The sequence below is a fragment of the Nycticebus coucang genome, chromosome 2 (genome assembly GCF_027406575.1).
Source record: "Nycticebus coucang isolate mNycCou1 chromosome 2, mNycCou1.pri, whole genome shotgun sequence".
Lineage (NCBI taxonomy): Eukaryota > Metazoa > Chordata > Mammalia > Primates > Lorisidae > Nycticebus > Nycticebus coucang.
This window is the reverse complement of record NC_069781.1, coordinates 61,394,479-61,421,427: the sequence shown is the minus strand read 5'-3', so window position 1 is coordinate 61,421,427 and position 26,949 is coordinate 61,394,479. Positions and strand designations below refer to the sequence as shown.

General features: G+C 34.2%; 1 protein-coding gene across 6 annotated transcripts in view; it reads left to right on the top strand.

Annotated features, from left to right (window-relative positions):
• The window catches only part of CNTLN (centlein), a 379,922-nt gene that overhangs the window by 79,567 nt on the left and 273,406 nt on the right, over positions 1-26,949 (top strand). For all 6 annotated transcript variants that reach the window (XM_053572079.1, XM_053572076.1, XM_053572075.1 and 3 more), the window contains exons 3-5: positions 7,498-7,582; positions 23,065-23,199; positions 23,813-23,992. In XM_053572079.1, the coding sequence (XP_053428054.1) occupies positions 7,498-7,582; positions 23,065-23,199; positions 23,813-23,992 (400 nt within the window). The remainder of the gene's footprint in view (positions 1-7,497; positions 7,583-23,064; positions 23,200-23,812; positions 23,993-26,949) is intronic.

The window sequence follows — 26,949 nt, the reverse complement described above, 5'->3', positions numbered from 1 at the left end:
TGATGAGAGCTTATTTCTGGTTTTATTACAAATTCAAGAAACATTGAACATAAGTCAACATTCCATGGAAAAGGAAGTATTATACAGCTTGCATGTATGCATATCTGCACATCAGAGCACAAAATGTTGACATGATAATTGCAGTCAAGCCTAAGTGAACAATGGCCTGTGGGAATTCAGCTGGTGTTGTACCAACTGGATGGCTGCTCAGGACACAGTTTGAAACGCAACATGCAAGCTAGCACTTTATTCAGCACATGCAGGCATCATTTAAAAATCCTTAGGGGCAACCCTGGTGATGTGCAGATGTTAAAACAGTCTGTTCTGAAGTGCTGATATTTTTGAACAGTGTAAGAGACTTCTAGATTTGGGGTGAAAAATATTTGCACAATTACTAAATGCATATAGATGCACAATTTTTTCCATTTCTTTTGTGATGTTTTACATAATATTGATTATACAGTAATATCTGGACAAGTATTTAAAAGAAAAAGAAAAATAGTAAAATCAGGGAAATAGTCATGTAATTCTAAATTAGAAAAAACGTTTTGTTTTCAGTTTGAGCTTTGTATGTTTACTGATAGTATTAAATGAATAAAAGTATCTGATATTTAGAAATATTTTAAATCTAAATAGTTATGTCCTATTAATTATTGCTTATCTGTTTACATCAATACACCACAATTTACAGATTCAGATGTTGTAGCCTGACTCTTCTATGCTCTAGTTTGGATCTACCCGATTGAACAGGAGGAAAAAAGATTTTTCATGTGTGAGGCCTCCTGCACAAATTTTGGTTTTTAGATATAGCTTTAAATGTTTATATTAAATATAAAATATAAATTCTGTATCACATAATGAAAACTAAGTTCTGTATAAAAGCAAAATAGGTATATTAAATATATTTGGACCTTTAACATAGTTTATAGTAAAGTTTTTGTATGTATGAAGATCTGTTGAATTATTTTTATTCTGCATGTTAGAGGATTTTTAAAAAAGTTACTTTTCTGTGGAGTAAAATATTGTTTATAAAATATTTCTGTAAATTCTCTTTCAAATTTTATTGGTAAATTATTTATAGTACCATTCTAGTAATTTATTGTGCATATTCAAAATAGGAAAATAATTATGGAATAATTTATAAATCAAAAGATAATTTGGTGATATAATTTTCATTTCTCTAAACTTCCATTTTTATTAGTCTTACTGTTTAGAATCTAAGTGTTTAGTAGAAATAGGGAATGTGTTTAAATTGAAAGCCATTAATATATATAAAATCCATATTTTCTTAGATGCTGTATTCACATGAAAGAAAATGCTAGTCAGAGTAGCTTTATTTTGTATATTATTGTTATCTGTTAATTAAGAATAATCAACTTCAGTAAGTTTTTCTTTTTTCTTTGTTTTCAAATTTAGAACAATATTACTACCTCATTTATAGCTAAATGTTTCTTTTGGACTCTAATATTTCATTTTGACATCTCATTAAAAATGGGCTCAAACCCAGAAATTATGATTCTGTGATAGTGTGTAATATATGAGTATGATATGTGGCATAGTCGATAACATGATAAAATTTGTTTCTTAATGAATTAATAACTTCTTGGATTTTTTTTTTCTTCTCAGTTTCGAAAAATGGCAAAAAGTTAGCATGGTAATTCAGTGTTAAATGTTCATGTGGTTAGTACTCTTGGGAAAAGTGGAGCTTTAAATTTGTACAGACTTGACAGCCTCTCTTCACTTCATTTTTCATTCTAAAAAAGTCTGCAAATATTCTTAGCTCACATCATTATTGCACATCAGTGGTTCTAATTAGCTAAATAGGAGTTTGTCTCAGTCATTGATCATCATCAACTTCTTGACAGTATTCTTTTTTTTTTTTATAGGAACCTTTTTATGTTTTGTAAATATGTGGAATCTGTATTAATTGAATCGACCAGATAGGTTGGTAATATTTTAAACTTGAAACAATTTTTTTGTCTTATTTTTTTGAGTAAAAAATATTGTATTCCTCTTGTAGCACTGTTTTCTCTTGGGAGCGTTTTCCTTTTATGAAAATATTAGATGTCCTATACCACCAGGAGCTGCTAGACAAATCTCCATATAAATTTTGAGTTGTGATTATTTTTCAATTTCCAAATTATGGCATAGTAGTCAGTTTTGGAGATTTTTTTGTTGTAAAATATATCATCGAGGTATACTTTTCAAGCTTGTATTCTGTATGATGCTTAATATTTAGTTTATGGCCTTTGGGTTTTATGTGACTCTGATTAATCTATTAAGAAATGTGTCCATTATTATTTCAGTGACTCTCAGACTTCAGTGTACATCGGAATTGCTTAAGACCTTGTATCTTAGTCACTTTTGGTTGCTAGAATACTATAAATAGGGTGGCTTAAACAAAAAACTTTTCTTTCTTACAATTCTGGAGGCTCAGAATTACCAAATTAAGGTGGCAGCCAATTCCTTAGAAGGCTGTATTGCAGGTGGCTGCTTTCTTCTTATAGCATTATGTGGCAGAGAGAGATCATCTCTCAGAGTGTCATCTTGTAAGGGCTCTTCTCCCATTAATAAGTGCTCTGTCCTCATGGTCTAATTGCCTCCAAAGACTCTACCTCCAAGTACAGTCATATTGATTATTAAGGGTGTCAGTATATGAATTTTGTGCAGACACATTCAGTCAGTACCACCTTGTTAAACATGGATTTTCAAAAGAAATTCAAAGCACAGTAAATATATTCTTTATTTTACTCTTTTGTTTGATCAACATAATTTAAGTATGCACAGAAGTTTTACTGTAGGTTCAAGTCTGCTGTGAGATAAAAAGTTAAAACACATTGTGCTAATTTATTCTTTACTGTGCTTATTAACTACTTGATATACACTGTATTCATGAATATGTTATTTGTTTTCAGTATCTCTGTACTAAAATGTTAATTCCATGAAGGAATTATGGTTTATTTTGTTACCTCCGGTATCATCAGGAGAATGCCAGTCACATAATATGTGCCTGTAAATACTTGTTGAATGAATGACTGATAAATGTGATTATCTGTATACTGGGGCTGGTGGGTTCGAACCCAGCTGGGCCTGCTAAATAACAATGACAACAATGACAACAAATAGGCAGGTATTGTGGCAGGCACCTGTAGTCCTAGCTAGTTGGGAGGCTGAGGCAAGAGAATCACTTAAGCCCAAGAATTTGAGGTTGCTATGAGCTGTGACGTTACAGGACTCTACAGAGGGCAACGTAGCAAAACTCTGTCTCAAAAAAAAAAAAAAAATGGTAGGTATTCCTTCAATCTGAGGACTTTATTTAATTTTAAAGTATTCTCAGTAATTATCTCTTAAAATAAGACTGTATTTTTCAACCCATGTACTATTTCTAGAACATTTAAAGCATGTGTTAAGAGTTTCCAAGTGAAACTTACACACCTCAACTGTGTTTTCATGTTTGTTTTTTTTTACTTCAGATTTTGAATGATTAGGTTACATTGTTTGCATTTCTAAGGTAATGTTCAAGTTGTAGTGGAGCACTTCATCCAAGTGGTGTGCTGTAAACCCTTACATTGTGCACATTAAATGAGACCTTAACATTCTCCCTCCTTTTCCCCCTTCTCGCTTCTCCTCCCCCCACCCAAATGTATTGTATTTTTCTTGTGTGGGTGTGTATTTTTCTTTTCTTTTTTTTTATGTAGAGACAGAGTCTCACTGTACCGCCCTCCGGTAGAATGCTGTGTCGTCACACGGCTCACAGCAACCTTTAACTCTTGGGCTTATGTGATTCTCTTGCCTCAGCCTCCCGAGCAGCTGGGACTACAGGCGCCCGCCACAACACCCAGCTATTTTTGTTGTTGTTGTTGTTGTTGCAGTTTGGCCGGGGCTGGGCTCAAACCCGCCACCCTCGGTATATGGGGCCGGCGCCCTACTCACTGAGCCACAGGTTAGTATTGAGTATATTGGATATTTGCTTTAATAATTTTGTGATACTTTACTAAGAAGAATGTGTTTCAACTCCATCCATGTTAATACAAATAATGTAAAGTCTCCATCTTTTTATGGCTAAATAGTTTTCCATGGTATACATATACCACCGTTTATTAATTCACTCACAGGTTGTTCGGCACTTGGGTTGCTTCCATATCTTGGCAATCTAAATTGAGCTGCAGTAAATATTCTAGTGCAAATGTCCTTATGATAAAATGATTTATTTTCTTCTGTGTAGATACTTTTAGCTCTTTAAGGATTCTTCATACTTTTTTCCAAAGAGGCTGTTATTAGTTTGCAGTCCCAATAGCAGTGTAAGTATTCCCCTTTCTCTACAACCATGGGCTAGTCTGACTAGGGTTAGATGATACCTCAGAGTGATTTTGATTTGCATTTCTCTGATGACTAGGGACGATGAGCATTTTTTCGTATTTGTTTGTTGGCCATTTGTCTATTTTCTTCAGAGAAGTTTCTGTTCAGATCTCTTGCCCATTTATAAATGGGATTGTTTGCTCTTATTAATTTGTGTTCTCTGTAGATGCTAGTTATCAGTCCTTTGTCAGATTCATAGCATGCAAATATCTTCTCTCATGGTGAAGGTGGTCTGTTTGCTTTAATTGTTGTATGCTTAGATGTGCAGAGCTTTTTAGCTTGATTATGTCCCATTTATTCATTTTTGGTGTTGCTGCAATTGCCTAGCGGGTCTTCCTCATAAATTCTTTCCCTAGCCCAATAACCTTAAGAGTTTTTCCCATACCTTTTCTAGGATTTTTATTGGTTCATATATTAAATTTAAATTTTTTATCCAGTGAGAGTCATTTTTGTCAGTGGTAAGAAGCGTGGGTCCAGTTTCATTCTTCTACATATGGGTAATCTGTTTTCATGTTTTTAATCTCACCATCTTTCTTTCTTTTTATCTCACATTAATATATGGTTAATTCTCACCATTTTTCTAAGTGGTGTTCTAGACGAATCCCTTGTTACTTACCCTTCATTCCACTAAATTCTCTTTTTATGTCTAGTTTTGGGCTTAGTCCATTTAATATTTTTTTGTTTTGTTTTAGTGATTACAATGTTTATTTTCAAGAGTTTTAATAGATTTTTTCAGGTCTACCTGTTCTTATTTTATTTCTTGTTTTTGTTTCTAACCTTTAATCTTTTGTGTATTTAAGGAAACGTATTTTAAAATCCTTTTTTGTATATTTTATTATCATTTTGTCTTGAGGTCTGAATTTTTGACTTGAATAGTGTCTGTGTATGTGGGTTCATTTATTTTGGAATTTCTTGTTCGTGGGTCACATTTTTTTTTTTTTTTTTTTTTTTCTGAGACAGAGCTTCAAGCTGTCGCCCTGGGTAGAGAGCTGTGGTATCACAGCTCATAGCAATCTCCCACTCCTGGGCTCAAACGATTCTCCTGCCTCTGCCTCCCAAGTAGCTGGGAGCACCTGCCACAACGCCCAGCTATTTTTGGGTTGCAGCCATCATTGTTTGGTGGGTCTGGGGCTGGATTTGAACCTGCCAGATCCAGGTGTATGTGGCTGCCGCCCTAGCTGCTTGAGCCACATGAGCCGAGCCTGTGGGTCACATCTTGAGGTAGAAGGTTGCTGTTACTGTTTTCTTCTGCCTCTTTCCTCTACCTCCCCTTATTTAACTCCTGTTTCTTTGTACAGATTTTACGGTTGCTTCAAAATTGTCAACCTCACTTCTGCTCCCTTCCTGAAATAGGTTTTATGTTAATTGATTGGGGCTCTTGTAGCTAGTACCAGCACAAGTTTAGCCTCAGTGGCAGAATGCTTTGACTCAACTCCTGATTGTGTTGCTATATCTATAAACTTTTGCCATACTTTACTTTCATATAAGTTTTAGTTTTAGGTAAGGACGGGAAGTTGTTTTATCCAGCTTCCATTCATGAGTTAGCTTTCCCACCCCAGTCTTTGGTTGCAAGCAGTGAGCCTGGCTATGCTTCTACATATTGAGCAAATCACTTTTTATATCTATTACCATGGGAAGTCAAGCTCCTTTCCGCCTCAGCCTGTGTCTAGATCTGGAGGACAGCAAAGAACAGCTTCATCCTCATTCAAATCTGTATATTTCTGTTTAGTTCATGATCCTCAGGGATGTTGTTGTGTCACTTTAATTTTTTATATAATTTTTTTCTTTTAAGAAAATATATTTAGAGAAGAGAGGGTGGGTGAAGTATGAACTTAATGATGCTAACCTATTGAAAGTCTATTGTAAATTTTTTTAATTTTTAATTTTTATTTATTTATTTTTTATTAAGTATTTTGTACATAGATCATAAATATATTTATGCCCATTTCAGTGTGTTGATTATTTGTACAAATTGGAGTGCTTACATCATACTAAATTTTTTAATGAACTATTCTACCTTCAGCTTATCTCTCATAACCGGTGGTATGTTCTTTTGACTGGTGCTCCTTCTCATATGCCTTTGTGCTTATAAGACTTTCAGTAAAACACAGTAAGAGGTGAAGGTACTTTCCTTTTTTCTTATCTGTACATTCTTTGATTCTTGGGTCATTTAGGTACATACACATACATATTTGTTACATCTATTTTAAAAAATTTTTAAAAATATAAATCAGTGTCTAATAAATTTCTCCTCATTTATGATGTAAATTGACCAGTGACAGCCTGATTATGTAATATCCTGAGCCCTGTTTTTTCCTTTCCTTTCCCTTCATTTTCATTTCTAAAGTTGTATTTGTTTATTTTTAGAAGATAGTCATTATTTGAAAGTAGTATGATTTTATGTTTTCCAGAAAGATATGTAAAGTCTCCATGTTTTTATGGCTGAATAGTTTTCCATGGTATACATACACCACTGTTTATTAATTCATTCATGGGTTGTTGGGCACTTGGGTTGCTTCCACATCTTGGCTATTGTGAATTGAGCTGCAAGGAACATTCTAGTGCAGATGTCCTTATGATAAAACGATTTATTTTCTTCTGGGTAGATTGATTATTTAACTACCATTTAGTATATTTTGTAGTATTCTCAGAGACTAGAAATGTATAAAAGGTGTCAGAAATCCAGATATTCCAGTGTTACGGGATCTTGATTATTAGTAAATCTGTGCCTCTCTCTGTTTTGGGACTCTCCCTTAAAAATGGTAATAGTTTATCCCTAATACAACTTTGTATATAAAATCTTTTAACTAATATTTACTAATCTATTTACTGTATTTAAATTATTTTTGAATTGATGATATTATGGTTTTTACAGTGAAAGTTAAACCATGTTTTATGTGTTTTTAAATCATATATCTAAATATGGAAACAAAACTTTTTTATAGCATGAAGTTGTCAACAGTTGTAAGTTACTGTTGCTTGCCATATGGTTTTTGATTAATTCTGAAAGAGCTGTCAACACAAGATGATTTAATTTTCTATATTTTAAAGGGATATTTATTAGGATGTAAAAATTTAAACTATTAGCTATGAATTATGACCAATAATCTCTTGGTGTGTACATATTTTTGTATCTAGAGAAAAACAGAAATCTGAAGCAAAAGACAGAAAAGTTCTAGAAATCCTGCAAGTCAAGGATGCTAAAATACAAGAATTGGAACAGGTTGGTGTTACAATAAATATTAAAAATTATTATCTTTGCCTTGGGTAGTAGATTGTTAAAATTATTTTCAAATTTCTCAGGTAATGTTCATTAATAATGTCAGGGTGATTATGTGTAAAGCTTTACTATTTTGAAATCACTTTAGTCAGATCATTCTTCATTATTGTATTGGCTTGTAGCCTGTTATATGTTTTCTGAATTATTAGGTCATGATATTTATATATTAAAACTCTTCAGGTAATGTTACAGTTCTATAACAGTATCTAGCTCTTATTGTTCTGTTGAATTTTACCTTTATAAATTAGCAGTTATTCACTTCTGAAGGTTGAAAACTTTTGCATGGATTTATTTATGGAAAATATCAACAATAATGGAGGTTATTCTATTTACTCTTTTATTTATTTATTTATTTTTTTTTGTTTTTGGCAGGGGCTCAGTCTGAACCCGCCACCTCCGGCATATGGGACTGGTGCCCCACTCCTTGAGCCACAGGCGCCGCCTCTATTTACTCTTTTAAACGTCTGCTTTTTTTAAAATTTCAGATTAATATATTGGTATAAACAATTAGGTTATGTTGTTTGCATTAGGTAAAGTCCAAATTGCAGTTGAGCCCTTCACCCACTGTATACCCCTATATTGTGCTTGCTAGGTGAGAGCTTACCAACCTCCTCCCCCTCCTCCCTCCCTTCCCCCCACTTGAATTTAATTGTTTTTTCTTGTGTGAGCGTGTCGTTGTTTAAACACCTGTTTTTTTTGAATTAGTACAATACTGTCTTTTACATATAATAGTAAATTATATAATTAGAAATAATTATGTACATAATTATATAAATATGTATAATATGTAAAATTGTGATTGTATAATCAGTATATTATCATTACAAAAGTATATGTGGTCAGTCTAGAAACCATTTTCAAGATAGAAACATCTCTGCTAGGCACAATGGCTCACGCCTGCAATCTTAGCACTCTGGGAGGCAGGGGTGGGGAGGATCCCTTGAGCTGAGTAGATTGAGACTAGACTGAGCAACAGCTAGACTCACATCTACTAAAAACAGAAAAATTAGTCAGGATGCCTATAGTCCCAGGTATTTGAGAGGCCAAGGCAGGAGGATACCTTGAGCCCAGAAGTTTAAGGTTGCTGTGAGCTAGGCTGACACCCATGGCATTCCAAGCTGGAGAGACAGAGTCAGACTCTGTCTCAAAAACAGAAGTAAAAGAAATGTATTATAAGAATGGCCTATATCATTATATAATACTTTAATTCATTTTCTACTCAAATGTTCATTATGGACTCTATTAACTATAATTTGTTTGGTTTTAATGGAGGTACCTTTATGCTACTATACTCTTCTGACTTCTGAATCTGCTTTCCTTACTAAACAATGAAAGGGTCATAAGAACGTGGATCTATGATCAGTTTTTTAAAGTTGTTTTATTAAAGGACTAAAAGTTTCATCCTGCATTCACATAAATTCTTTCTAAGTGACATGAAGATTCCAATGTGACTTGTCAATTTGAAATTTATAACTTCTCCAAAGTTGTGTTTTTCTTGCAGACAATGTCATAATTGGTACAGACAGTGTCATAATTGGTAGTATAATGATAAAATTTTAAGAATAACATTTTAATCAGCTTATTCTAGAAAGAAACAATTATATTTACCACCTGAGTATCAAACAGTATCAAAATGCTTTATAAAATAGGTAAAAATTGCCACGTGCATGGTATATTAATTGGGCCAAACTAAGCTGACTAATGTATACAATCTTATGAGACAGAAGTAGCAGACATCATTTTTATTAACATTTCATTGGGAAAAGTACGTGGTCAGTCCACGATTTAGGGGGTTTGAGAAAATTTAGATTGAGGCTGAATAGTCTGTTTCTCAATTAACAACTCTGTTCTATGGAGGAGAATGGATTTTGGTACTCATTTTAACATCCTTTGGAGTTAATTTTGTACTCCTTTTAATATCCTTTGGAGTTAATTTTGCACTCCTTTTGGTGAATGCTCTTCAGTTTACCAGTTGTGGATGGCTATAACATACCATTAAAAAAGATGTTGGCTTTTGTAATTGTGTTTCCCCCCCCTTTCTTTACTAAATTCTTTTTCTGCTTCTGCTTCCTTGGTAGAGATTTCATTACTTATCTTTTTGAGTAGACTCACATAGCTTATATACACATGTATAAAATAATAAATTACCTTAAGATAAATTATTTGCTTTTTAGGGCCCCAAATTTTACACATTTTTTTTGCAATAATGGTCATAACTTTCTATGAGGTATATTTTTAGTTACGCTCAATAGAATATTTTGTTAAATGTATATATTGTCTTGTGATGGTGTCATGGAAAATTCAAAGTTACATACCTTGCCTTTAACGATTTTTGAATCCTTTTGAGGATTAGGGTGAGGATATAAGTAAGATGTAAATAACCTTACCTTCAATACTAGTTTATAGGCTCAATGAGGGTGGTATCCATTTCTCTCTTACTGAATTTCTATACCCAGCACCTAATATTTATATTGCCTGGCTTATAACAGATGCTCTTTGAATATTGTTGAAAGTATGATTGAAATAGAATAAAAGGAATGTATTATGGTGCAAGATGTTGCAAAGATTCAAAGGAAGGAGAGATTAAATTCAGTGAAAAGATCTTACTTCCAAATAGGTTTCAGGAGGGAGAGATTTTTGGAGGATTTATAAGCTTTCATAAAGGTATCATAAATAGTAGGAAAAATGCATGAAAACAGCAGTGTAGAGTAGTATGTTTGGGTAACATTGAAATTTATATAGTTTACTTCATAGGTAATATATAAGACTATAGGCCAATATAAGACTTATTTTATGTTGGATGATCTATTAGGTTATTTCATGGTCTTAAGTAGAGACTTAAACCTGAATTATTACGTTTACAAGAATTAAAAGGTATGTAAATGGAACAGTAGTAAATACATGACAGTAATTTGAAAATGATTCTCAGGTTTTCTGTCTTGAGAAACCAGAACAGTGGCATTATCAGGAGGAAGGTTATTTTCAGGAAGTACAACTTATTTTGAGGCTAAAGTTTTGAGATTTTTAGTTTGTATTTTAGTTAGTAATAGGAATTCCATTTAGAGATTTTTACCAAACTGTTACAAGCATAGATCTGACACTTGGGAGACAAGTTTTGACCTTGAGATAGGAATATTTAATGTAACAGAGGGAAAACTTTAAATGATGATAATTTTGAAAAAAGATTATTTTCTGATACTAATGGGCATGAGTGAGAGGAAGACAAATTTTAGTAAAAAAGGGAAAGACTTTAAATAAGGACAGAGAAGTTACAGTATATTGATCCCTGTGGAGTGTTTTGCTCCTGGGCTTCTGATCCAGTAAGTTGTTATTCTCTGTATCCACCTGTCTCTTTATTTGGGGAGCATTGGTTTGTATGATGATCTCAGTTCTCTGATGATCTAAGAAGAGTTGTTGATTTTCAGTCTTTTCAGCTTTTTTCTTACTGTGTGAGTGGATGGGACAGCTTTCATGTTTCTTTTTTTTTTTTTTTTATTGTTGGGGATTCATTGAGGGTACAATAAGCCAGGTTACACTGATTGCAATTGTTCGTGCTGGACTGGGAACTGGAAGTCTCCCCATTGAATTTTTTTTTTTTTTCATTTTCAGTGAATAAATAGCTCTTAATTTTCAAGATTTATAACTATGGAATAGAGTAACAACTGTAAAGTATCACACACATATACACTGTTCTTTTTAGCGGCTGCAGAAAAACTTATAGAAGTGTAATCTCTCAATAATAAGTAGCTTAAACAATAGTAACTAGTTTAAAGAATTTCCATGAAACTTCTTGGGATAAGATTATGCTTTAGCCTTGCCATTGTTAGTTATAAAATAATATAATGCCATTTTTCTTCTAGTATTGCTATTAAAAACATGAGTTCTGATAACCTAGTATATTGCATTTTAATTATATGATTGCTCTTTTTTTTTTAAAATTGTTGGGGCTTTATTGAGGGTACAGAGAACCAGGTTACACTGATTTCATTTGTTAGATAAAGTTCCTTTTATAATTGTGACCCATCCCCAAGAGGTGTGTCACACCCTATGACCCCCTACCCCACCACTTCCGTCTCCCTGCACCCCCTTCCCTCCACTCCCCACCATGTACTAGGTCATCAGTTGTCCTCATATCGGAATGGAGTACGCAGGATTCTTGCTTCTCCATTCTTGTGATGCTTTACTGAGAATAATGTGTTCCATTCCATCCAGTTTAATACAAAAGATGTAAACTCTCCATCTTTTTAAATGGCTGAATAGTATTCCATGGTTTCATATCCACAACTTGTTAATCCATTTCTGGGTTGGTGGGCATTTAGGCTGTTTCCGTATTTTGGCAATTGTAAATTGAGCTGTGATAAACAGTCTAGTGCAGATATCCTTATAATAAAATGATTTTTTTTCTTCTGGCTAGATGCCAGGTAATGGGATTGTAGGATCAAATGGGAGGTCTAGTTTGAGTTGTTGGAGGATTCTCCATATTTCCTTCCAAAAAGGTTGTATTAGTTTGCAGTCCCACCAGCAGTGTAAAAGTGTTCCCTTCTTTTCACATCCACACCAGCATCTGCAGTTTTGAGATTTTGTGACGTGGGCCATTCTCACTGGGTTTAGATGATATTTTGGGGTGGTTTTGATTTACCTTTCTCTGATGTTTAGAGACAATGAGCATTTTTTCTTACTTTTCTCTGATGTTTAGAGACAATGAGCATTTTTTCTTATGTTTGTTAGCCATTCATGTATCTTCTTTAGAGAAAGTTCTGTTTATCTCTCTTGCCCACTGATATGAGGGGTTGTTGGCTTTTTTCATGTTGTTTACTTTGGGTTCTATGTAGATCCTAGTTATCAAGCTTTTGTCTGATTCATAATATGCAAATATATTTTCCTATTCTGAAGGTTGTCTGCTTTGGTTGTTTTGTCCTTAGCTGTACAGAAGCTATTCAGATTAATTAAGTCCTATTTGTTTATTTTTGTTGCTGTTGCAATTGCCATGGAAGTCTTCTTCATAAAGTCTTTCCCCAGGCTAGTATCTTTAAGTGTTTACCCCACACTTTCTCTGAGGACTTTTGTTGTTTCATATCTCAGATTTAGATCTTTTATCCGTCTTGAATCAATTTTTTGAGTGGAGAAAGGTTCAGGTCCAGTTTTAGTTCTGTACATGTCGTTATCCAGTTCTCCCACAACCATTTTGAATAGGGATTCTTTCTCCTAGCATGCAATCTTGTTTGGTTTATCAAAGATTAGGTGGCTATAAGATGTTAGTTTCATCTCACAGTTTTCTATGTGGTTTCAGATGTCTAGGTCTCTATTTCTGTGCCAATACCATGCTGTTTTAATCATTATGGCCTTGTAGTATGGCCTAAAGTCTGATAGGCTGATGCCCCTGGCTTTATTTTTATTGCTAAGAATTGCCTTAGCTATACAGGTTTTTTTCTGATTCCATACAAAATGAAGAATTATTTTTTCCAAGTCTTGAAAGTATGATTTTGGTATTTTAATGGGATGGCATTGAACCTGTAGATTGCTTTGGGAAGTATAGACATTTTAACAATGTTGATTATTCCCAGCCATGAGCATGATATGTTCTTCCATTAGTTAATATTTTCTGTTTTTTATTTTCTTAGGGTTTTGTAATTTTCTTTATAGAGTTCCCTCACCTCTTTTGTTAGGTATGTTCCTAGGTATTTCATTTTCTTTAAAGCTACTGTGAAGGGGATTGTGTCCTTAATTACCTTCTCATTTTGGCTCTTGTGTATACAAAGGCTACTGATTTGTGGACCTAGATTTTATATCCTTGGTGTATACAAAGGCTACTGATTTGTGGACATTGATTTTATATCCTGAGATATTACTGTATTTTTTGATTTCTTCCTGGAATCTAGTGGGTGAGTCTTTGGGGTTCTCTAAGTATAAGATCATAGCGTCAGCAAAGTGGGAGAGATTGACTTCCTCTTCTCCCATTGGATGCCCTTTATTTCCTTCTCTGTCCTGATTTATTGGCTGGAACTTCAGCACTATGTTGAATAGTAGTGGTGATAGAGGATAACCCTATCTGGTTCTATTTCTAAATGGAAAAGCTTTCAGTTTTACTCCATTCAGTGAAATATTAGCTGTGGATTTTTGTAGATAACTTCAATCAGTTTAAGAAATGTGCCACCTATGCCTATATTCTTCAGGGTTTTAATTTAAAAAGGATGTTGAATTTTATCAAATGCTTTTTCTTCATCTATTCAGAGGATCATATGGTCTTTGTTTTTGCTTCTGCTGATGTAGTGAATTACGTTTATGGATTTGTGTATGTTAAACCAGCCTTGCATCCCTGGGATGAAAGCTACTTGGTCATGATGTGACCGTTTATAATGAGAAGCTGTAATCTGTTGGCTAGAATTTTGTTGAGGATTTTTGCATATTTATTCATTAGTGAAATTGGTCTGAATTTCTCTTTTTTAGTTGGGCCTTTTCCTGGTTTTCATATCAGGGTAATGTTTGCTTTGTAGACATGTTGGGGAAGATTCCCTTCCTTCTCAGTTTTTTGGAATAATTTCTGCAATATAGGTATAAGCTCTTTGTTGAAGGTTTGTTAAAATTCTGGTGTGAAGACATCCAGACCAGGGCGTTTTTTTTTTTTTTTTTGTGGGAGAATTTTTAATTGTTTCTTTGATCTCAGTGCTTGAAATAGGTCTATTCAGGATGTCTCTTTCTTCTTGGTTAAGTCTAGGGAGAGGATGTGATTCTAGATACTGATCCATTTCCTTCACTTTACAAATTTCTGTGCATAGAATTTGTTGTAGTATCAGAGATGATCTCCTGTATCTCTGTAGCATTGTTGTTACTTCCCCTTTATCATTTCTACACTTGATCTTAGCCAAAAGGCCGAGAAGCGATACCCCCCCTTTATCATTTCTGATTGAAGTTACTACAGATTTACGTTTCTGTGTCCAGTTAGTCTGGCTAAAGGTTTATCTATTTTTTTTTATTTAAAAAAAAAAAAAGACTTTTTGTTTCATTAATTTTCTGAATGACTTTTTTGTTTTCAATGTTGTTAATCTCTGATTTAATTTTGGATATTTCATTTCTTCTGCTGGGTTTAGGATTGTATTCTTCTTTCTCCAATTCCATAAGATGGTTTGTGAGTTTGTTGATGTACTTTTTAGATGTAGGCATCTAATACAATAAATTTTCCTCTTAGGACTGCTTTTGCTGTACCCCACAGGTTTTGGTAACTTGTGTCTTCATTGTTGTTATGCTCCAGGAAGTTAAGTGATTTCCTCTTTTATCTCTTCCTACACCCAACTGTCATTTAGCATAAGGTTGTTTGATTTCCATGCCTTTGTGTGGGGTTGAGCGTTTTTGTTGAATTCCACTTTCAATGCCTTGTGGTCTGAGAAGATATAAGGTAAAATTTCAGTTCTTTTGATTTAGTTGAAGTTTGTTTTGTGTCCTAAGATATGATCAATTTTGGAGAATTTTCCATGGGCTGATGAAAAGAATGTATATTCTTTAGCTTTTGGATGGAGTATCCCATATACGTCTATCAAGGACAGTTATTCTAGGGTCACATTTAAGTCCCTTGTTCTTTGTTTAGTTTCTGTTTAAAGGATCTGTGCAGCTCTGTTAGAGGAGTATTAAAGTCCCCTGCTATTATGGTATTACAGGATATCATATTGCTGAGACATAATTCTAAGATTTGTTTCAGGAATCTGGGAGCATTTAATTTGGGTGCCTAAATATTTAGAATTGAAATGTCTTCTCATTGTATTTTTCCCTTGACCAATATGAAGTGTCTATCTTTGTCTTTTTTGACTTCAGTTTCTTGAAATTCACGTGTATCCAAAAATAAGATTGCAATCCCTCTTTTCTTCTGAATTTTATTTGTCTGAAAAATTGTTTTCCATCCCTCAACCCTGAGTTTTAATTTGTCCTTTGAGGCTAGGTGTGTTTCCTGCAGACAGTAAATGGACGGCTTGTGTTTTTTAATCCAATCAGCAAATCTATGCCCCTTTAGTAGGGAATTCGAGCCATTAACATTTATTAATGTGATAGTGTTCTATTCATGTTATTTTGTGAAAGTCCAGTTGCCTAGTTTTATCTTTCACATCATTGTGGAAGCTGGTTTTGTCCTTTATTTTCTGGGTGCTTTGCTGGTGGTCCATTGTGATCATCAGCGTGTAGAGTAGATCTGTGTGTTTCCTGTAGAGATGGTCTTGTTGTGGCAAACTTCCTTAATGTTTGCAGATCAGTAAAGGATTTGATTTCTTTGTCAATTTTGAAGCTTACTTTAGCAGGATATAGAATTCTGGTCTGGAAATTGTTTTGTTTAAGTAAATTAAAGGTAGATGAGCATTGTCTTCTGGCTTGAAACGTTTCATTAGAGAAGTCTGCTGTCACCCTGATGGATTTTCCCAAGTAGATCAATTGGTGCTTACTCCTTGGGGCTTGCAGAATCTTTTCTTTTGTCTTGGCTTTGGACAGGTTCATCACAATGTGTCCTGAAGAAGCTGTTTGAGTTCAGGTGACCTAGGGTCTGATATCCCTTTGAAAAGAGTGTGCAGAATCTTTGGTGATGTTTGGGAATTTTTCATTCATAATATTCTCTAGTATGGCTTCCATTCTGCTGGGGTGTTCTTCTTCCTTTTCTGGGACACCTATAACTCACATGTTTGAACACTTCAGGAAGTCCCATAATTCTGTCAGTGAGCATTCCGCTTTCTCTCTCTCTCTCTTCTTCTTCTTTTTTATTTTTTCTGACTCTTTAACTGAGTTAGTTCAAGAGCTTTGTCCTCTACCCCTGAGATTCTTCTGCATGGTCTAATCTGTTATTGTTACTTTCTACTACATCTTTAAGTTTCCTAATTGACTGCTTCAATTCCTTCAGCTCTGCTATATCCTTTCTATATTCTTCATATCATTCATCTCTTATTTAATTTCTGTTTTTGGATTTCCTTTTGGAAATTTTCCACTTTCTCAGCAATTTCCTTCATTGTTTTTATCATCGGTATTTTAAATTCCCCTTCTGTCATTTCTTACATTTCTTCGTAAGTAAGAAGCCTTTGCAATAGCTACCTTATGGTCCCTTGTGGGGGTTGCTCTGGTCTGGTTTTTTATGTTGCCAGATTTTTCTGCTGTGTCTTCCTCATGAGTGTTTTCTTCTTGCCTGTTTTCTTCCCTTTTTCCTTTCACTTCTCTTGCTCTTTAAGTAACCATGACTCTTACCTAAGGTGTTGATTTGTCCTTTTAGTACAGGACTAAAAGGATGAGAATATTGAGGACCAAGAAGGGATAAAAGATAAAAAAAAAAAAAAAAAAAAGAAAAGAAAAAGAAAAAAGAGAAAGGAAAGGGGGTGAGTAAAAGGGAAGATTGACGAAAAGAAGAGTGGCTCAAAAAGAGAGAAACAGGAGTAATAGAGGTGTATAGTAGGGTACTTTGACACACAGCTAAAAACCCCCAACCTATGGGGGTGCTGGGTTGGGTGTCCTTGACATCTGCAGCTCATTGCCAGCCTAAGCAGACACAGGACCCCACCTCCACCAAACAGAGAAGAAAAACAAAAATACTATATATCAAACCAAAATTAACAAACATAAAATCTTACAGGGTAAAATTGGGAGGAAAAACAAAAAATAGGGGCAGAAAAACTAGCAAAAATGAAGTTCTTATTATTAAAGAAGGCAATAATGAAAAATTATATACACAAGAAAAATGAAGAAAAAATGTAGGGGGAAAATGTTGAAAGAAAAAAATAAAGCTCTGTATATATATGATATGGTATGGTATATATGTATGTATATATATACGTATATATGTGTGTATATATATGTATATATACGTATATACATACGTACACGTATATATATATATAGACAGAGAGAGAGAGAGAGAAAATATATATATAGTAGGAGATGCTAATAACAACGTTGACACAGCTGTATAAGATGGAGACTGGAGGCTTCTGCTGACTGCTTTGCCCTTAAATCCTGGAGGCTTGAGAGCCTGAATCTCTCAGCCTGCCTTGACCTTTCCAAGAAAAACTATGACCCTAGGCTAAGCAGAGGGTTTCCCAGGAAAGCAGGTGTCATTGGGATCTCTCCCAAAGGGGCTGCCTGCTTATCAGGAGCACTAAAGCTGGCCTCTCTCTACACCCCTGAGTGTAGAGGCTGCAAGGCAGCTCTCCATTGCTGAGCAATGAAAGCTCCACTCTTCTCTTGGTCTCAGTACTGGCCTCTGGGCACTGTTCAAAGTCACTTGCTCATTGAAGTCACTGAAGGTCTCCCAAGGTAACTCAACTGAGTGCCCAAGTCCAAAAAAAAACAAAACAAAACAAAAAAAAACAACCCACAGGGAAGGCCTTCTCTCTCTGTAAACTTGCTGCTGTTGTAGCTGCAGCTGCCACACCCACCATGGCCTCATACAGAATGCAACCGTGTGCCACCTCTCCACTGCTTTTGTCCTCTTCTTCGGGTCCAGAAGTCTCCCACTGCCTCCCTGCCTCCCCAAAGGGATTTTTCTGGGCAAAACCCACAAGCCAGAGGTGCCTGGAGTCTTCTCTCCCAGTCTCACCATTCCCGGTTGCAAAGAAGCTGTTTCTCAGCCACCAGCTTGCTCTGCCCTGGTGATTGCTCTTTAACATTATAATTCCCTTTTGCCTTACCTTCTAGGAAGCTCATGAGTAATTTGGTTCTCAGTTTGAAATAATTCTCTTAGTCCTTCTCCTTTCTCCATTTATCATTGTTTTAATTGTTGTGACTTCATTACTGCTTTTTTTTTTTTTGTTAAAGCTTTCATGTCTATTTTCAAAGTAGGTCACTATAGATAATAAATTAACTATGTTCAAGTATTGCCTGGTAGTGTTTAGGTCTTATACTGTCACCCTTGTTTTTTCCCTTGCTTCATACTTACTGTTATTCTCTTCTTAGTTTATAGAATTCTCTTGACCATGATTTGAATTATTCATTTTATGGCTTATCCATAATAAATTATTTGTTCCAGACATACTTTCTCTTGTCACCCTTATGCTTTATGGTTTCTCTGAGTTCTCTTTGCTATTTTAATATCAACTAAAGCCAGATCATTAAAGATGTACCCCACTCTATCCAAAAGGTTTATTGAAAAAGATTCCTAAAGCTAAATTTTAAAGTGAACTTTAACTGTATATACCTGTGCTTTTATTTTTTAATGTAGATTTTTGAGGACATAAGGAAAATATGTTGAATTATATAGACTTTTATAAATTTTTGAGAATTTAATTTCTCAAGTCTCTTGGGAGTATATCTTTATCTCATTACTTCAATTACTGTAAAATATAATATCAAACTATATTATACAATGTAATAAACTGATTTCATAATCATAGTTTTGGTTAACCAACTCATTGTTATTATTATTTTTTTTTGAGACAGAGTCTCACTATATTGCCCTCAGTAGAGTGCTGTGATGTCACAGCTCACAGCAACCTCAAACTCTTGGGCTGAAGAGATTCTCTTGCCTCAGCCTGCTGAGTAGCTGGGACTACAGGCACCCACCACAACACCTGGCTATTTTTTTGGTTGCAGTTGTCATTGTTATTTAGCAGGCCCAGGCCAGGCTTGAGCCCACCAGCCTTGGTGTGTGTGGCTGGCGCCCTACTCACTGAGCTACGGGCACTGAGCCCCAACTTATTTTCTTATTATGCTTGTTTATTTACAAATTATATGTGTTTTTTTCATTGTGAATTACTAAGTTCACTGAAACGCCAAATTTAAAATACTAAATATATCTCATAAAAGGTCTTGCTATTGATATCATTTATGATATCAGTGCCTGTTAAGTTTACCATACTATTTTTAGTGGGAAAACCTTTCTAAAACTTAAGTTAATATGATCCCCATACTGAAAGAAGTACATTTTATTTCATAACCCAACATACACACAAAATAAAAGTTTCATATACTAATAGCTATCCCTACTATGTATAATTAAGGTAAACATACATCAGTGTTTATATCAAATGTGAATGTAATAATATTAAATTAAAACCCCAAGTTAAGCATGAAAATATTTTGGAATTTATGAAGTATGTCTGCTTATTTCTTAAGTTTATTCGTATAGGCATTGTTCATGCTAAGTATTTATACATATCACTTTTATATTTTCTATTTTGTTTTACTCCATTAAAAATGCTGATAGTGGTCACTAAATTGATTTAATGACCCATCACTTTATTGCAAACTGTAGTTTAAAAAATACTGCTTGGGAGAAATTCTTGCTCATGCATATCTGGAGGCATGCTTGAGAGTGTTCACAGCAGCATTGTTTGTATACCCTTTTCCCTTAATTGAGAATAGCTGAAATATTTACTGATGAGCAATGGATAAATACGCAGATGATAGCATTACTTGTATAATGGAGTATTACTTTACATCAAGATAATTGAATTGCAGCTATGTTCATTCTTTTTTGTTTTCCCAAATTTTAATTTATTATTATTATTATTTTTATTATTAAATCATAGCTGTGTACATTAATGTGATCATGGGGCACCATACACTGGTTTTATAGACCATTTGACACATTTTCATCACACTGGTTAACATAGCCTTCCTGACATTTTCTTAGTTATTGTGTTAAGACATTTACATTCCACATTTACTAAGTTTCACATATACCCTTGTAAGATGCACCGCTGGTGTAATCCCACCAATCACCCTCCTTCCGCCCACTCCCCCCTCCCTCCCCTCCCTTTCCCCCTTCCCCCTATTCTTAGGTTATAACTGGGTTATAGCTTTCATGTGAAAGCCATAAATTAGTTTCATAGTAGGGCTGAGTACATTGGATACTTTTTCTTCCATTCTTGAGATACTTTACTAAGAAGAATATGTTCCAGCTCCATCCATGTAAACATGAAAGAGGTAAAGTCTCCATCTTTCTTTAAGGCTGCATAATATTCCACAGTGTACATATACCACAATTTATTAATCCATTCGTGGATCGATGGGCACTTGGGTTTTTTCTATGACTTAGCAATTATGAATTGGGCTGCAATAAACATTCTGGTACAAATATCTTTGTTATGATGTGATTTTTGGTCTTCTGGGTATATGCCTAGTAGAGGAATTATAGGATTGGATGGCAGATCTATTTTTAGATCTCTAAATGTTCTCCAAACATCTTTCCAAAAGGAATGTATTAATTTGCATTCCCACCAGCAGTGTAGAAGTATTCCCTTTTCTCCACATCCATGCCAACATCTCTGGTCTTGGGATTTTGTGATATGGGCTAATCTTTATAGATCTATTGGGGAACACATATTGAGCAAAAATAGCAAGCCACATAATTCATATGTATGGTTTGATTTGATGTATTAATATAAGTTCCAAAAAATAAGTCATGCTGTATAGTATGTCAGATGTGTGTGTGTATAGGTGTTTGTGTATCTGTCTTCAAACTATAAAGAAAAGTGAGAGAAAAGAAAGAATCATAGTTTCAGGATAGTGGATACCCTTGAAGGGAGTAGGAGGTAAGCAGATATTCAGGGGACTATAAAGTTAAAGGTGAAATTATGTTTCTTGGCTGAGTGATAGTAGGTACAGAGTCTGCTCCTTTTATTCTTTACATACTTATCACAAATGACTTTTGTATGTATTCAGTGTCCAAAGTATTTTTAAATAGGAGTAGTATTAAATCAACAATTAACATTACAACTTAAAAAAATTAGAGTATAGGAATATTTTCACTTTATTCCTAAAACTCAATCTACTTTTCATTTTATCCTAAATCATACCCTCATATTCACTTTAACCTGAAGTCCTTTGGAGATGGCTCGGTAGAGAGTAAATATGGAAATAGTACAAAGTAAATTGATATTTAGAGATCAGCCTCAATGATAGATAAGAGTGGAATAGAAGTCTGCTGAACTATTACTTTTAAAACATATGTTTCTATTGTAACTGGAATTTCTCTGCTGGGTTCTTGGTCTTAGAAATTTGAAAAATGAATTCACAGGCCACCACGACTAAGTGAAAGCATAGATTTTATTAGCAATAAGAGAAAGGAAATAACCTGTAGTCCCAGGTACTCGGGAAGCTGGGGCAAGAGAATCACCTAAACCCAATAGCTAGAGGTTGCTGTGAGCTGTGACGCCACAGTACTCTACTGAGGGCAACAGAGTGAGACTCTGTCTCTTAAAAAAATAGGAAAGAGAGAAAGGAAATAGCAAAGCCCTCTGGTACAGCGGAGGGAGATCTTGATTGGGAAGCCCAGGTTTCAGATATCTAAGGATATATATGCGGCTTTTCCTACCCTGCAGGCAGAGGAGTCTGGGGAGATCAAATGTATGTCTAAAAATATGTCATAAGCGTTTGGTGCCAGAGGCTTGTGGGCAGAGAAATTAGTATTAAAACTGCCATCATATAGGAATGTGGTCTATTTACCCCTTCCTTGGGAGTGGTGGTTTACATGGTGATCCAACTGGTTTATGGGCCTGCTCATGCCCAGAAAATGGGGTCTGTGTTCAGCTCTAAGTGAAGGGCACTTGCATTACTATCTTGATGCTTTTTTTTGGTTGAGAGACAAATGGTGCTGTTGAATCTGACTTGTAGGCTTCAAATAATTTGATAGGATATACTTAATAAATATTCATTGAGAGAATTGACTGAGTTGACCAAAGTTGAAGTTTGAGAAAGAGATAGTATCAGTATATGGATTTCAATTTTAGCAAGTTAGTTTGAGGTAGCAGATGTTATATAGAATGTTGGAAGGATGAGATTTGTTATTGAGAAAATGAGGGCTGCATTATGGATTGGATAGTTTTCAGACAGGGGAAGACTAGAAGCTGAGAAAAGGTGAATTTTCTGAGAGAAAAAGCTATGAAGAGAAAAGAGGGAAATTTAAGGATGGGTCATGAGTATGTTTACCAAATAGGTTTCATTTAGTTATCTATGGCAGTTGAACATTCATTTAAAAATTATGGCAGTCATAATATTGTTAATATTCTGTTTACAGAGCAAGATCTTTTTAGTACCAAAAGTCTTGCCATTTTTTTAAAGATCTATGCTTCAAAAGTCATTGTTGCTTTTCAAAAATTTTTTCTTCCAAATATTATATATCCAAATATAATATTATTTAAAGCTATAAATGCATTTTTTAATTAGAATATTTTGTAAAATCTTGTTTTTTTTTTCCTTTATATATGTGAATTCTGAAAGTTTGATTTCTGAGTATAGCTTAATTTTTGGTGTCCAGTTTTTGTGTGTTCATCATAAATAGGCATTATACTTATATATTTTGGTTGAAAATCCATAAGTATGTCATATAAAAATGAAAATTATGGTTATAGACATTATATGAAAGCTAGTTAATCCTAATATTAGTAACCATAATCTAAAACCTTTCAAATAAAATATTTTTTTCTTAAAAATAAAAGCTTACCAATAATTAAAATTTTTTTCCACAGAGAGAATCATTACTAAAACAGGAAATAAATGACCTTGTAAAACGGAAGATTGCAGTAGATGAAGAAAATGCTTTTTTAAGGAAAGAATTCAGTGTTTTGGAGAAGAAATTTAAAGATAAAAGTCAAGAAGTTAAGGTATGTTGACTTGTACATAGTTTTGTAGGACTGTTGCTTTGAAGTCCTGCTTTAAGCTTTGTGAGCCTTTGTGGCACAGGAAGTGACAGGCTTGGAGGAAAAATTGCCTTAGGCCCTGCTATACGGTACAGTTTTTTCACATGCAGAAACTCTGATAAAGATGCTTTAAAGCTAGAACTCCAAGCTTTATAACTTTCAGATAAATAGTTAATGATGGAAATGGAGCTAAGAAAGTAGGAGTGTGAATATGTGCCTTCTTGTAATTAGATTCTGATGGGACTGGCATTATTAATTGATAATACCCAGGTCTGGGAGGATATGTCTGTGTGGGTCTCAAAAATAGCTGGGGACAGCATCAAAGGCAGCTTGATCAATTAATGGGCTCTTTGCAAATGTGTACTCATCAAAGCTGTCATCCAGTGAAAAAATATGACCCATCCACCTGCATGAAAAGAGGCCAATAAAAGTACACAGGTGACCTTGGCTATCAAATATAGAAGAAGCTGCTATAAGGGTAAAACTGCACAGTTTATATTTGCTGATTAGTTCTCACATTTTTTTCATGTTTTGGTGGGTTTGTTTGTTTATTGGCCCTTACGGTACTGTTCTACAGGACACAAAGGAGTGTGTACAGAATAAAGAAGAGCAAAACAGACTAGTTATAAAAAATCTGCAGGAGGAAAATGAGAAATTAAGTACCCGCTGCACTGACTTGCTAAATGACCTGGAGAAACTGAGGAAGCAAGAAGCACATTGGAGAAAAGAAAAATATAGCATTGATGCAAAAATAAAGGTATACAACAAGAATGGAATCCACGCTGCTTTTTTGGATCTAACTTCTTATAGGAAACTTAAAACATGTTATTTTCTTTAAATAACAACTTATATATTCAAATCCACCAGTGGGGACTAGCATTAATTTATATTCTTTCACTTAAGACCCATAGCTTTTTAAAAATTGATGTTGCAAAGCAGGAAACTGACTTCAAATAGTTATCCTAAAATGTAATCATTAAAAAATAAAGGCTATTGCATTTTGAAATAAAATGTGTTTTGAAAAAACATATTTAGAATCCTGGGTTTTGACTTTTTTAAATTTATAATTATAGCTAGAATTCATTGCAATATAGTATTGACTTTAATCCCAGGTCCTTTAAAAAATAAAGTATAAAAAAAATTGAAAAAAATCGTAGTTCTCAGATGATGCTTTCTTTGGCTTTGAAGGGCCTTATTCAAATAAAAATTTGAATAATAAATTTTATTTTTATAGAAGATAAAAGTTATAATAAATCATCATAATATTCCTACATCTTTTTTTAAAGGCTAGTCAAATGAAACCATGGGTTTTTCTATCCTTTTTGGTCAGCATTTTTCCAAAATAATACTTTTTTGCGGCATTCTCTTTGTCTTATGAGGAGTTTTGCTCATTTCTTTTCCCACCAAATTTCGAGTTTCTTTCTTACCATAAATTTTGTTGAAAAGGTCAGAAACAAATGGTAGTGGTGGTAAATATATGCATGTACTTTTAAAAATATATAAATACATGTGTATGTACAGCTATTCAACACATAGAAACAGTTGGCTCTTAGTATCCGTGGGTTCTGCTTTGGTGAATTCAGCCAAAATGGGTCGAAAGTATTTGGAAAAAAATAATAAAAAATAACTACGTAATAATAAAAATTAATACAAATAAAAATATAGTATTACAACTACTTACATTGTATTAGATATTATAAATCATCTAGAGGTGGTTTAAAGTATATGGGAGGATATGGGTAGGTTCTACACAGGTACTCTGGCATTTCCATAAAGGACTTGAGTGTCTGAATTTTGGTATCTGCAAAGGGTCCTAGAACCAATCCTCCTTGGATACTGAGGGACACCTCAGTGGATGTGTGTGTGTGTAAATATTTAAGATAGGGGAGAAGGATATGTCTTTTTGATTGTGTAAATCAATCCATTGCAGATATTTCAGGCAATATCTTAAATCTGTTAGTGCATGATCAGAGAATGACTGAGCCTGAGCCACAGCCATTGAGATAAATGAATTTTGGTGCATTTGTTTTCTTAATTTTATATCAGTTTCTACTTCTCTACATCCTTCAAACAGTTTGGTAGTTTGATAAGGGTAAGTGGTACTTGCTTTTATTAATTTACAGCTACATGAGTATTTGGTGATAATTTTTATTTCCTTATATTCATTCAAATAATCAGTTCTGTGATATCCAATGACTTTTTACTTATGTGACATTTTTTTCTATTGAGGTGTTTGTCTTTTTCTTATTTATTCATAAGCATTTTTTATTTTGGATACTGATGCTTTATTTTATATATTACAAATATGCCTCCTGTTTTTTGAACCTTATGTAAGGTGAATTGAACTTTCAAAAGTTTGTGAGTTTGTATAAAATCAAATTTATTATTTTCTTCTCTAATGTTTTTACTTTAGGAGCTATATACAACTAAGTGTTCTCTACTTCAGAGTCTTAATTAAGAATTCATTTTTATGATGTTCCATGTCACTTACTCAATAGTTTACTGATTTGTGATGCAGTCTCACAGATCCAAATTTCCTTGCGTATGTGAGAAATTCCTCATGCGTGTTCCACATCACTTACTCAATAATTTACTGATTTGTGATTCAATCTCACATCTCTGTATTTCCTATTATTTTCATGGTTTTAGGTATTTTGGTTATATAATTTGACTCACTGTTTGCAGGGAAGTCTATTTTTTCTTTTGTTCCTTTTTTTTTAAGAGATAGGATTTCTCTGTTTTGCTCAGGCTGGAGTACAATGGTGCAGTCATAGCTCACTGCAGCCTCAACCCCCTGAAATCAAGTGGTCTTCCCATCGCCACCCCTTGAGTAGCTAGAACTACAGGTATATACTACTATGACTTTAGTTTTAAATTTTTATTTTTTGGGGGAGACAGGTTCTCACATTGATAGAGCTGGTCTTAAATTCCTGGCCTCAAGTGATCCTCCTACCTTGGCCTCCCAAAGTGCTCGGCTTATAGGCAATGGCTACTGTGCCTAAGTGGAAGCCTACGTTTTTATTCATTTCTTTGTAAGTCAAAAGCCCTGTATTTCTTCATTAGGTTAGAATACTAAGAATCATTTTTATTAGTTTTAGTGAAAAGTTAGAAAGCAGATGGGAGGTATACTGAATTATGAATTAATTTTGAGGGAATTGTTAGAAAGCAGATGGGAGGTATACTGAATTATGAATTAATTTCGATTAATTAATTAATCAATGCCCAGCTATTTTTTTGTTATAGTTGTCATTGTTGTTTAGCTGGCCTGGGCAGGGTTTGAACTCGCCACTCTTGGTGTTTGTGGCTGGCACCGTAACCACTGTGCTATGGGTGCCGAGGCTGTACATACTTTTTCATTTTTCTAAGTTGTACAATTACATTGTCTTGTCAGTAAGAAAACTTTGCATCCTTTCTTTCTATTTGAAACATAAAATTCAGTAGTTTTTAAATTATGCACAAAATTGTAAAATCATCACTACTTTTTCTCCCTACATCTACATATATTTTAAGTATATACCTAGGAATGAAATTATTAGCTCATATAGTAACTCTGTTTTTAGCTTTGGTGGAACTGTAAACCTGTATGTAGATACAACATAACCATTTTATGTTCTGAACAGCCATGTACAGGGATTCGATTTCTTCATTCCTAGTCAACACTTATTATTGTCTCCTTTTTTTTCTTATAGCTGCCCTCATGGATATGAAGTGATA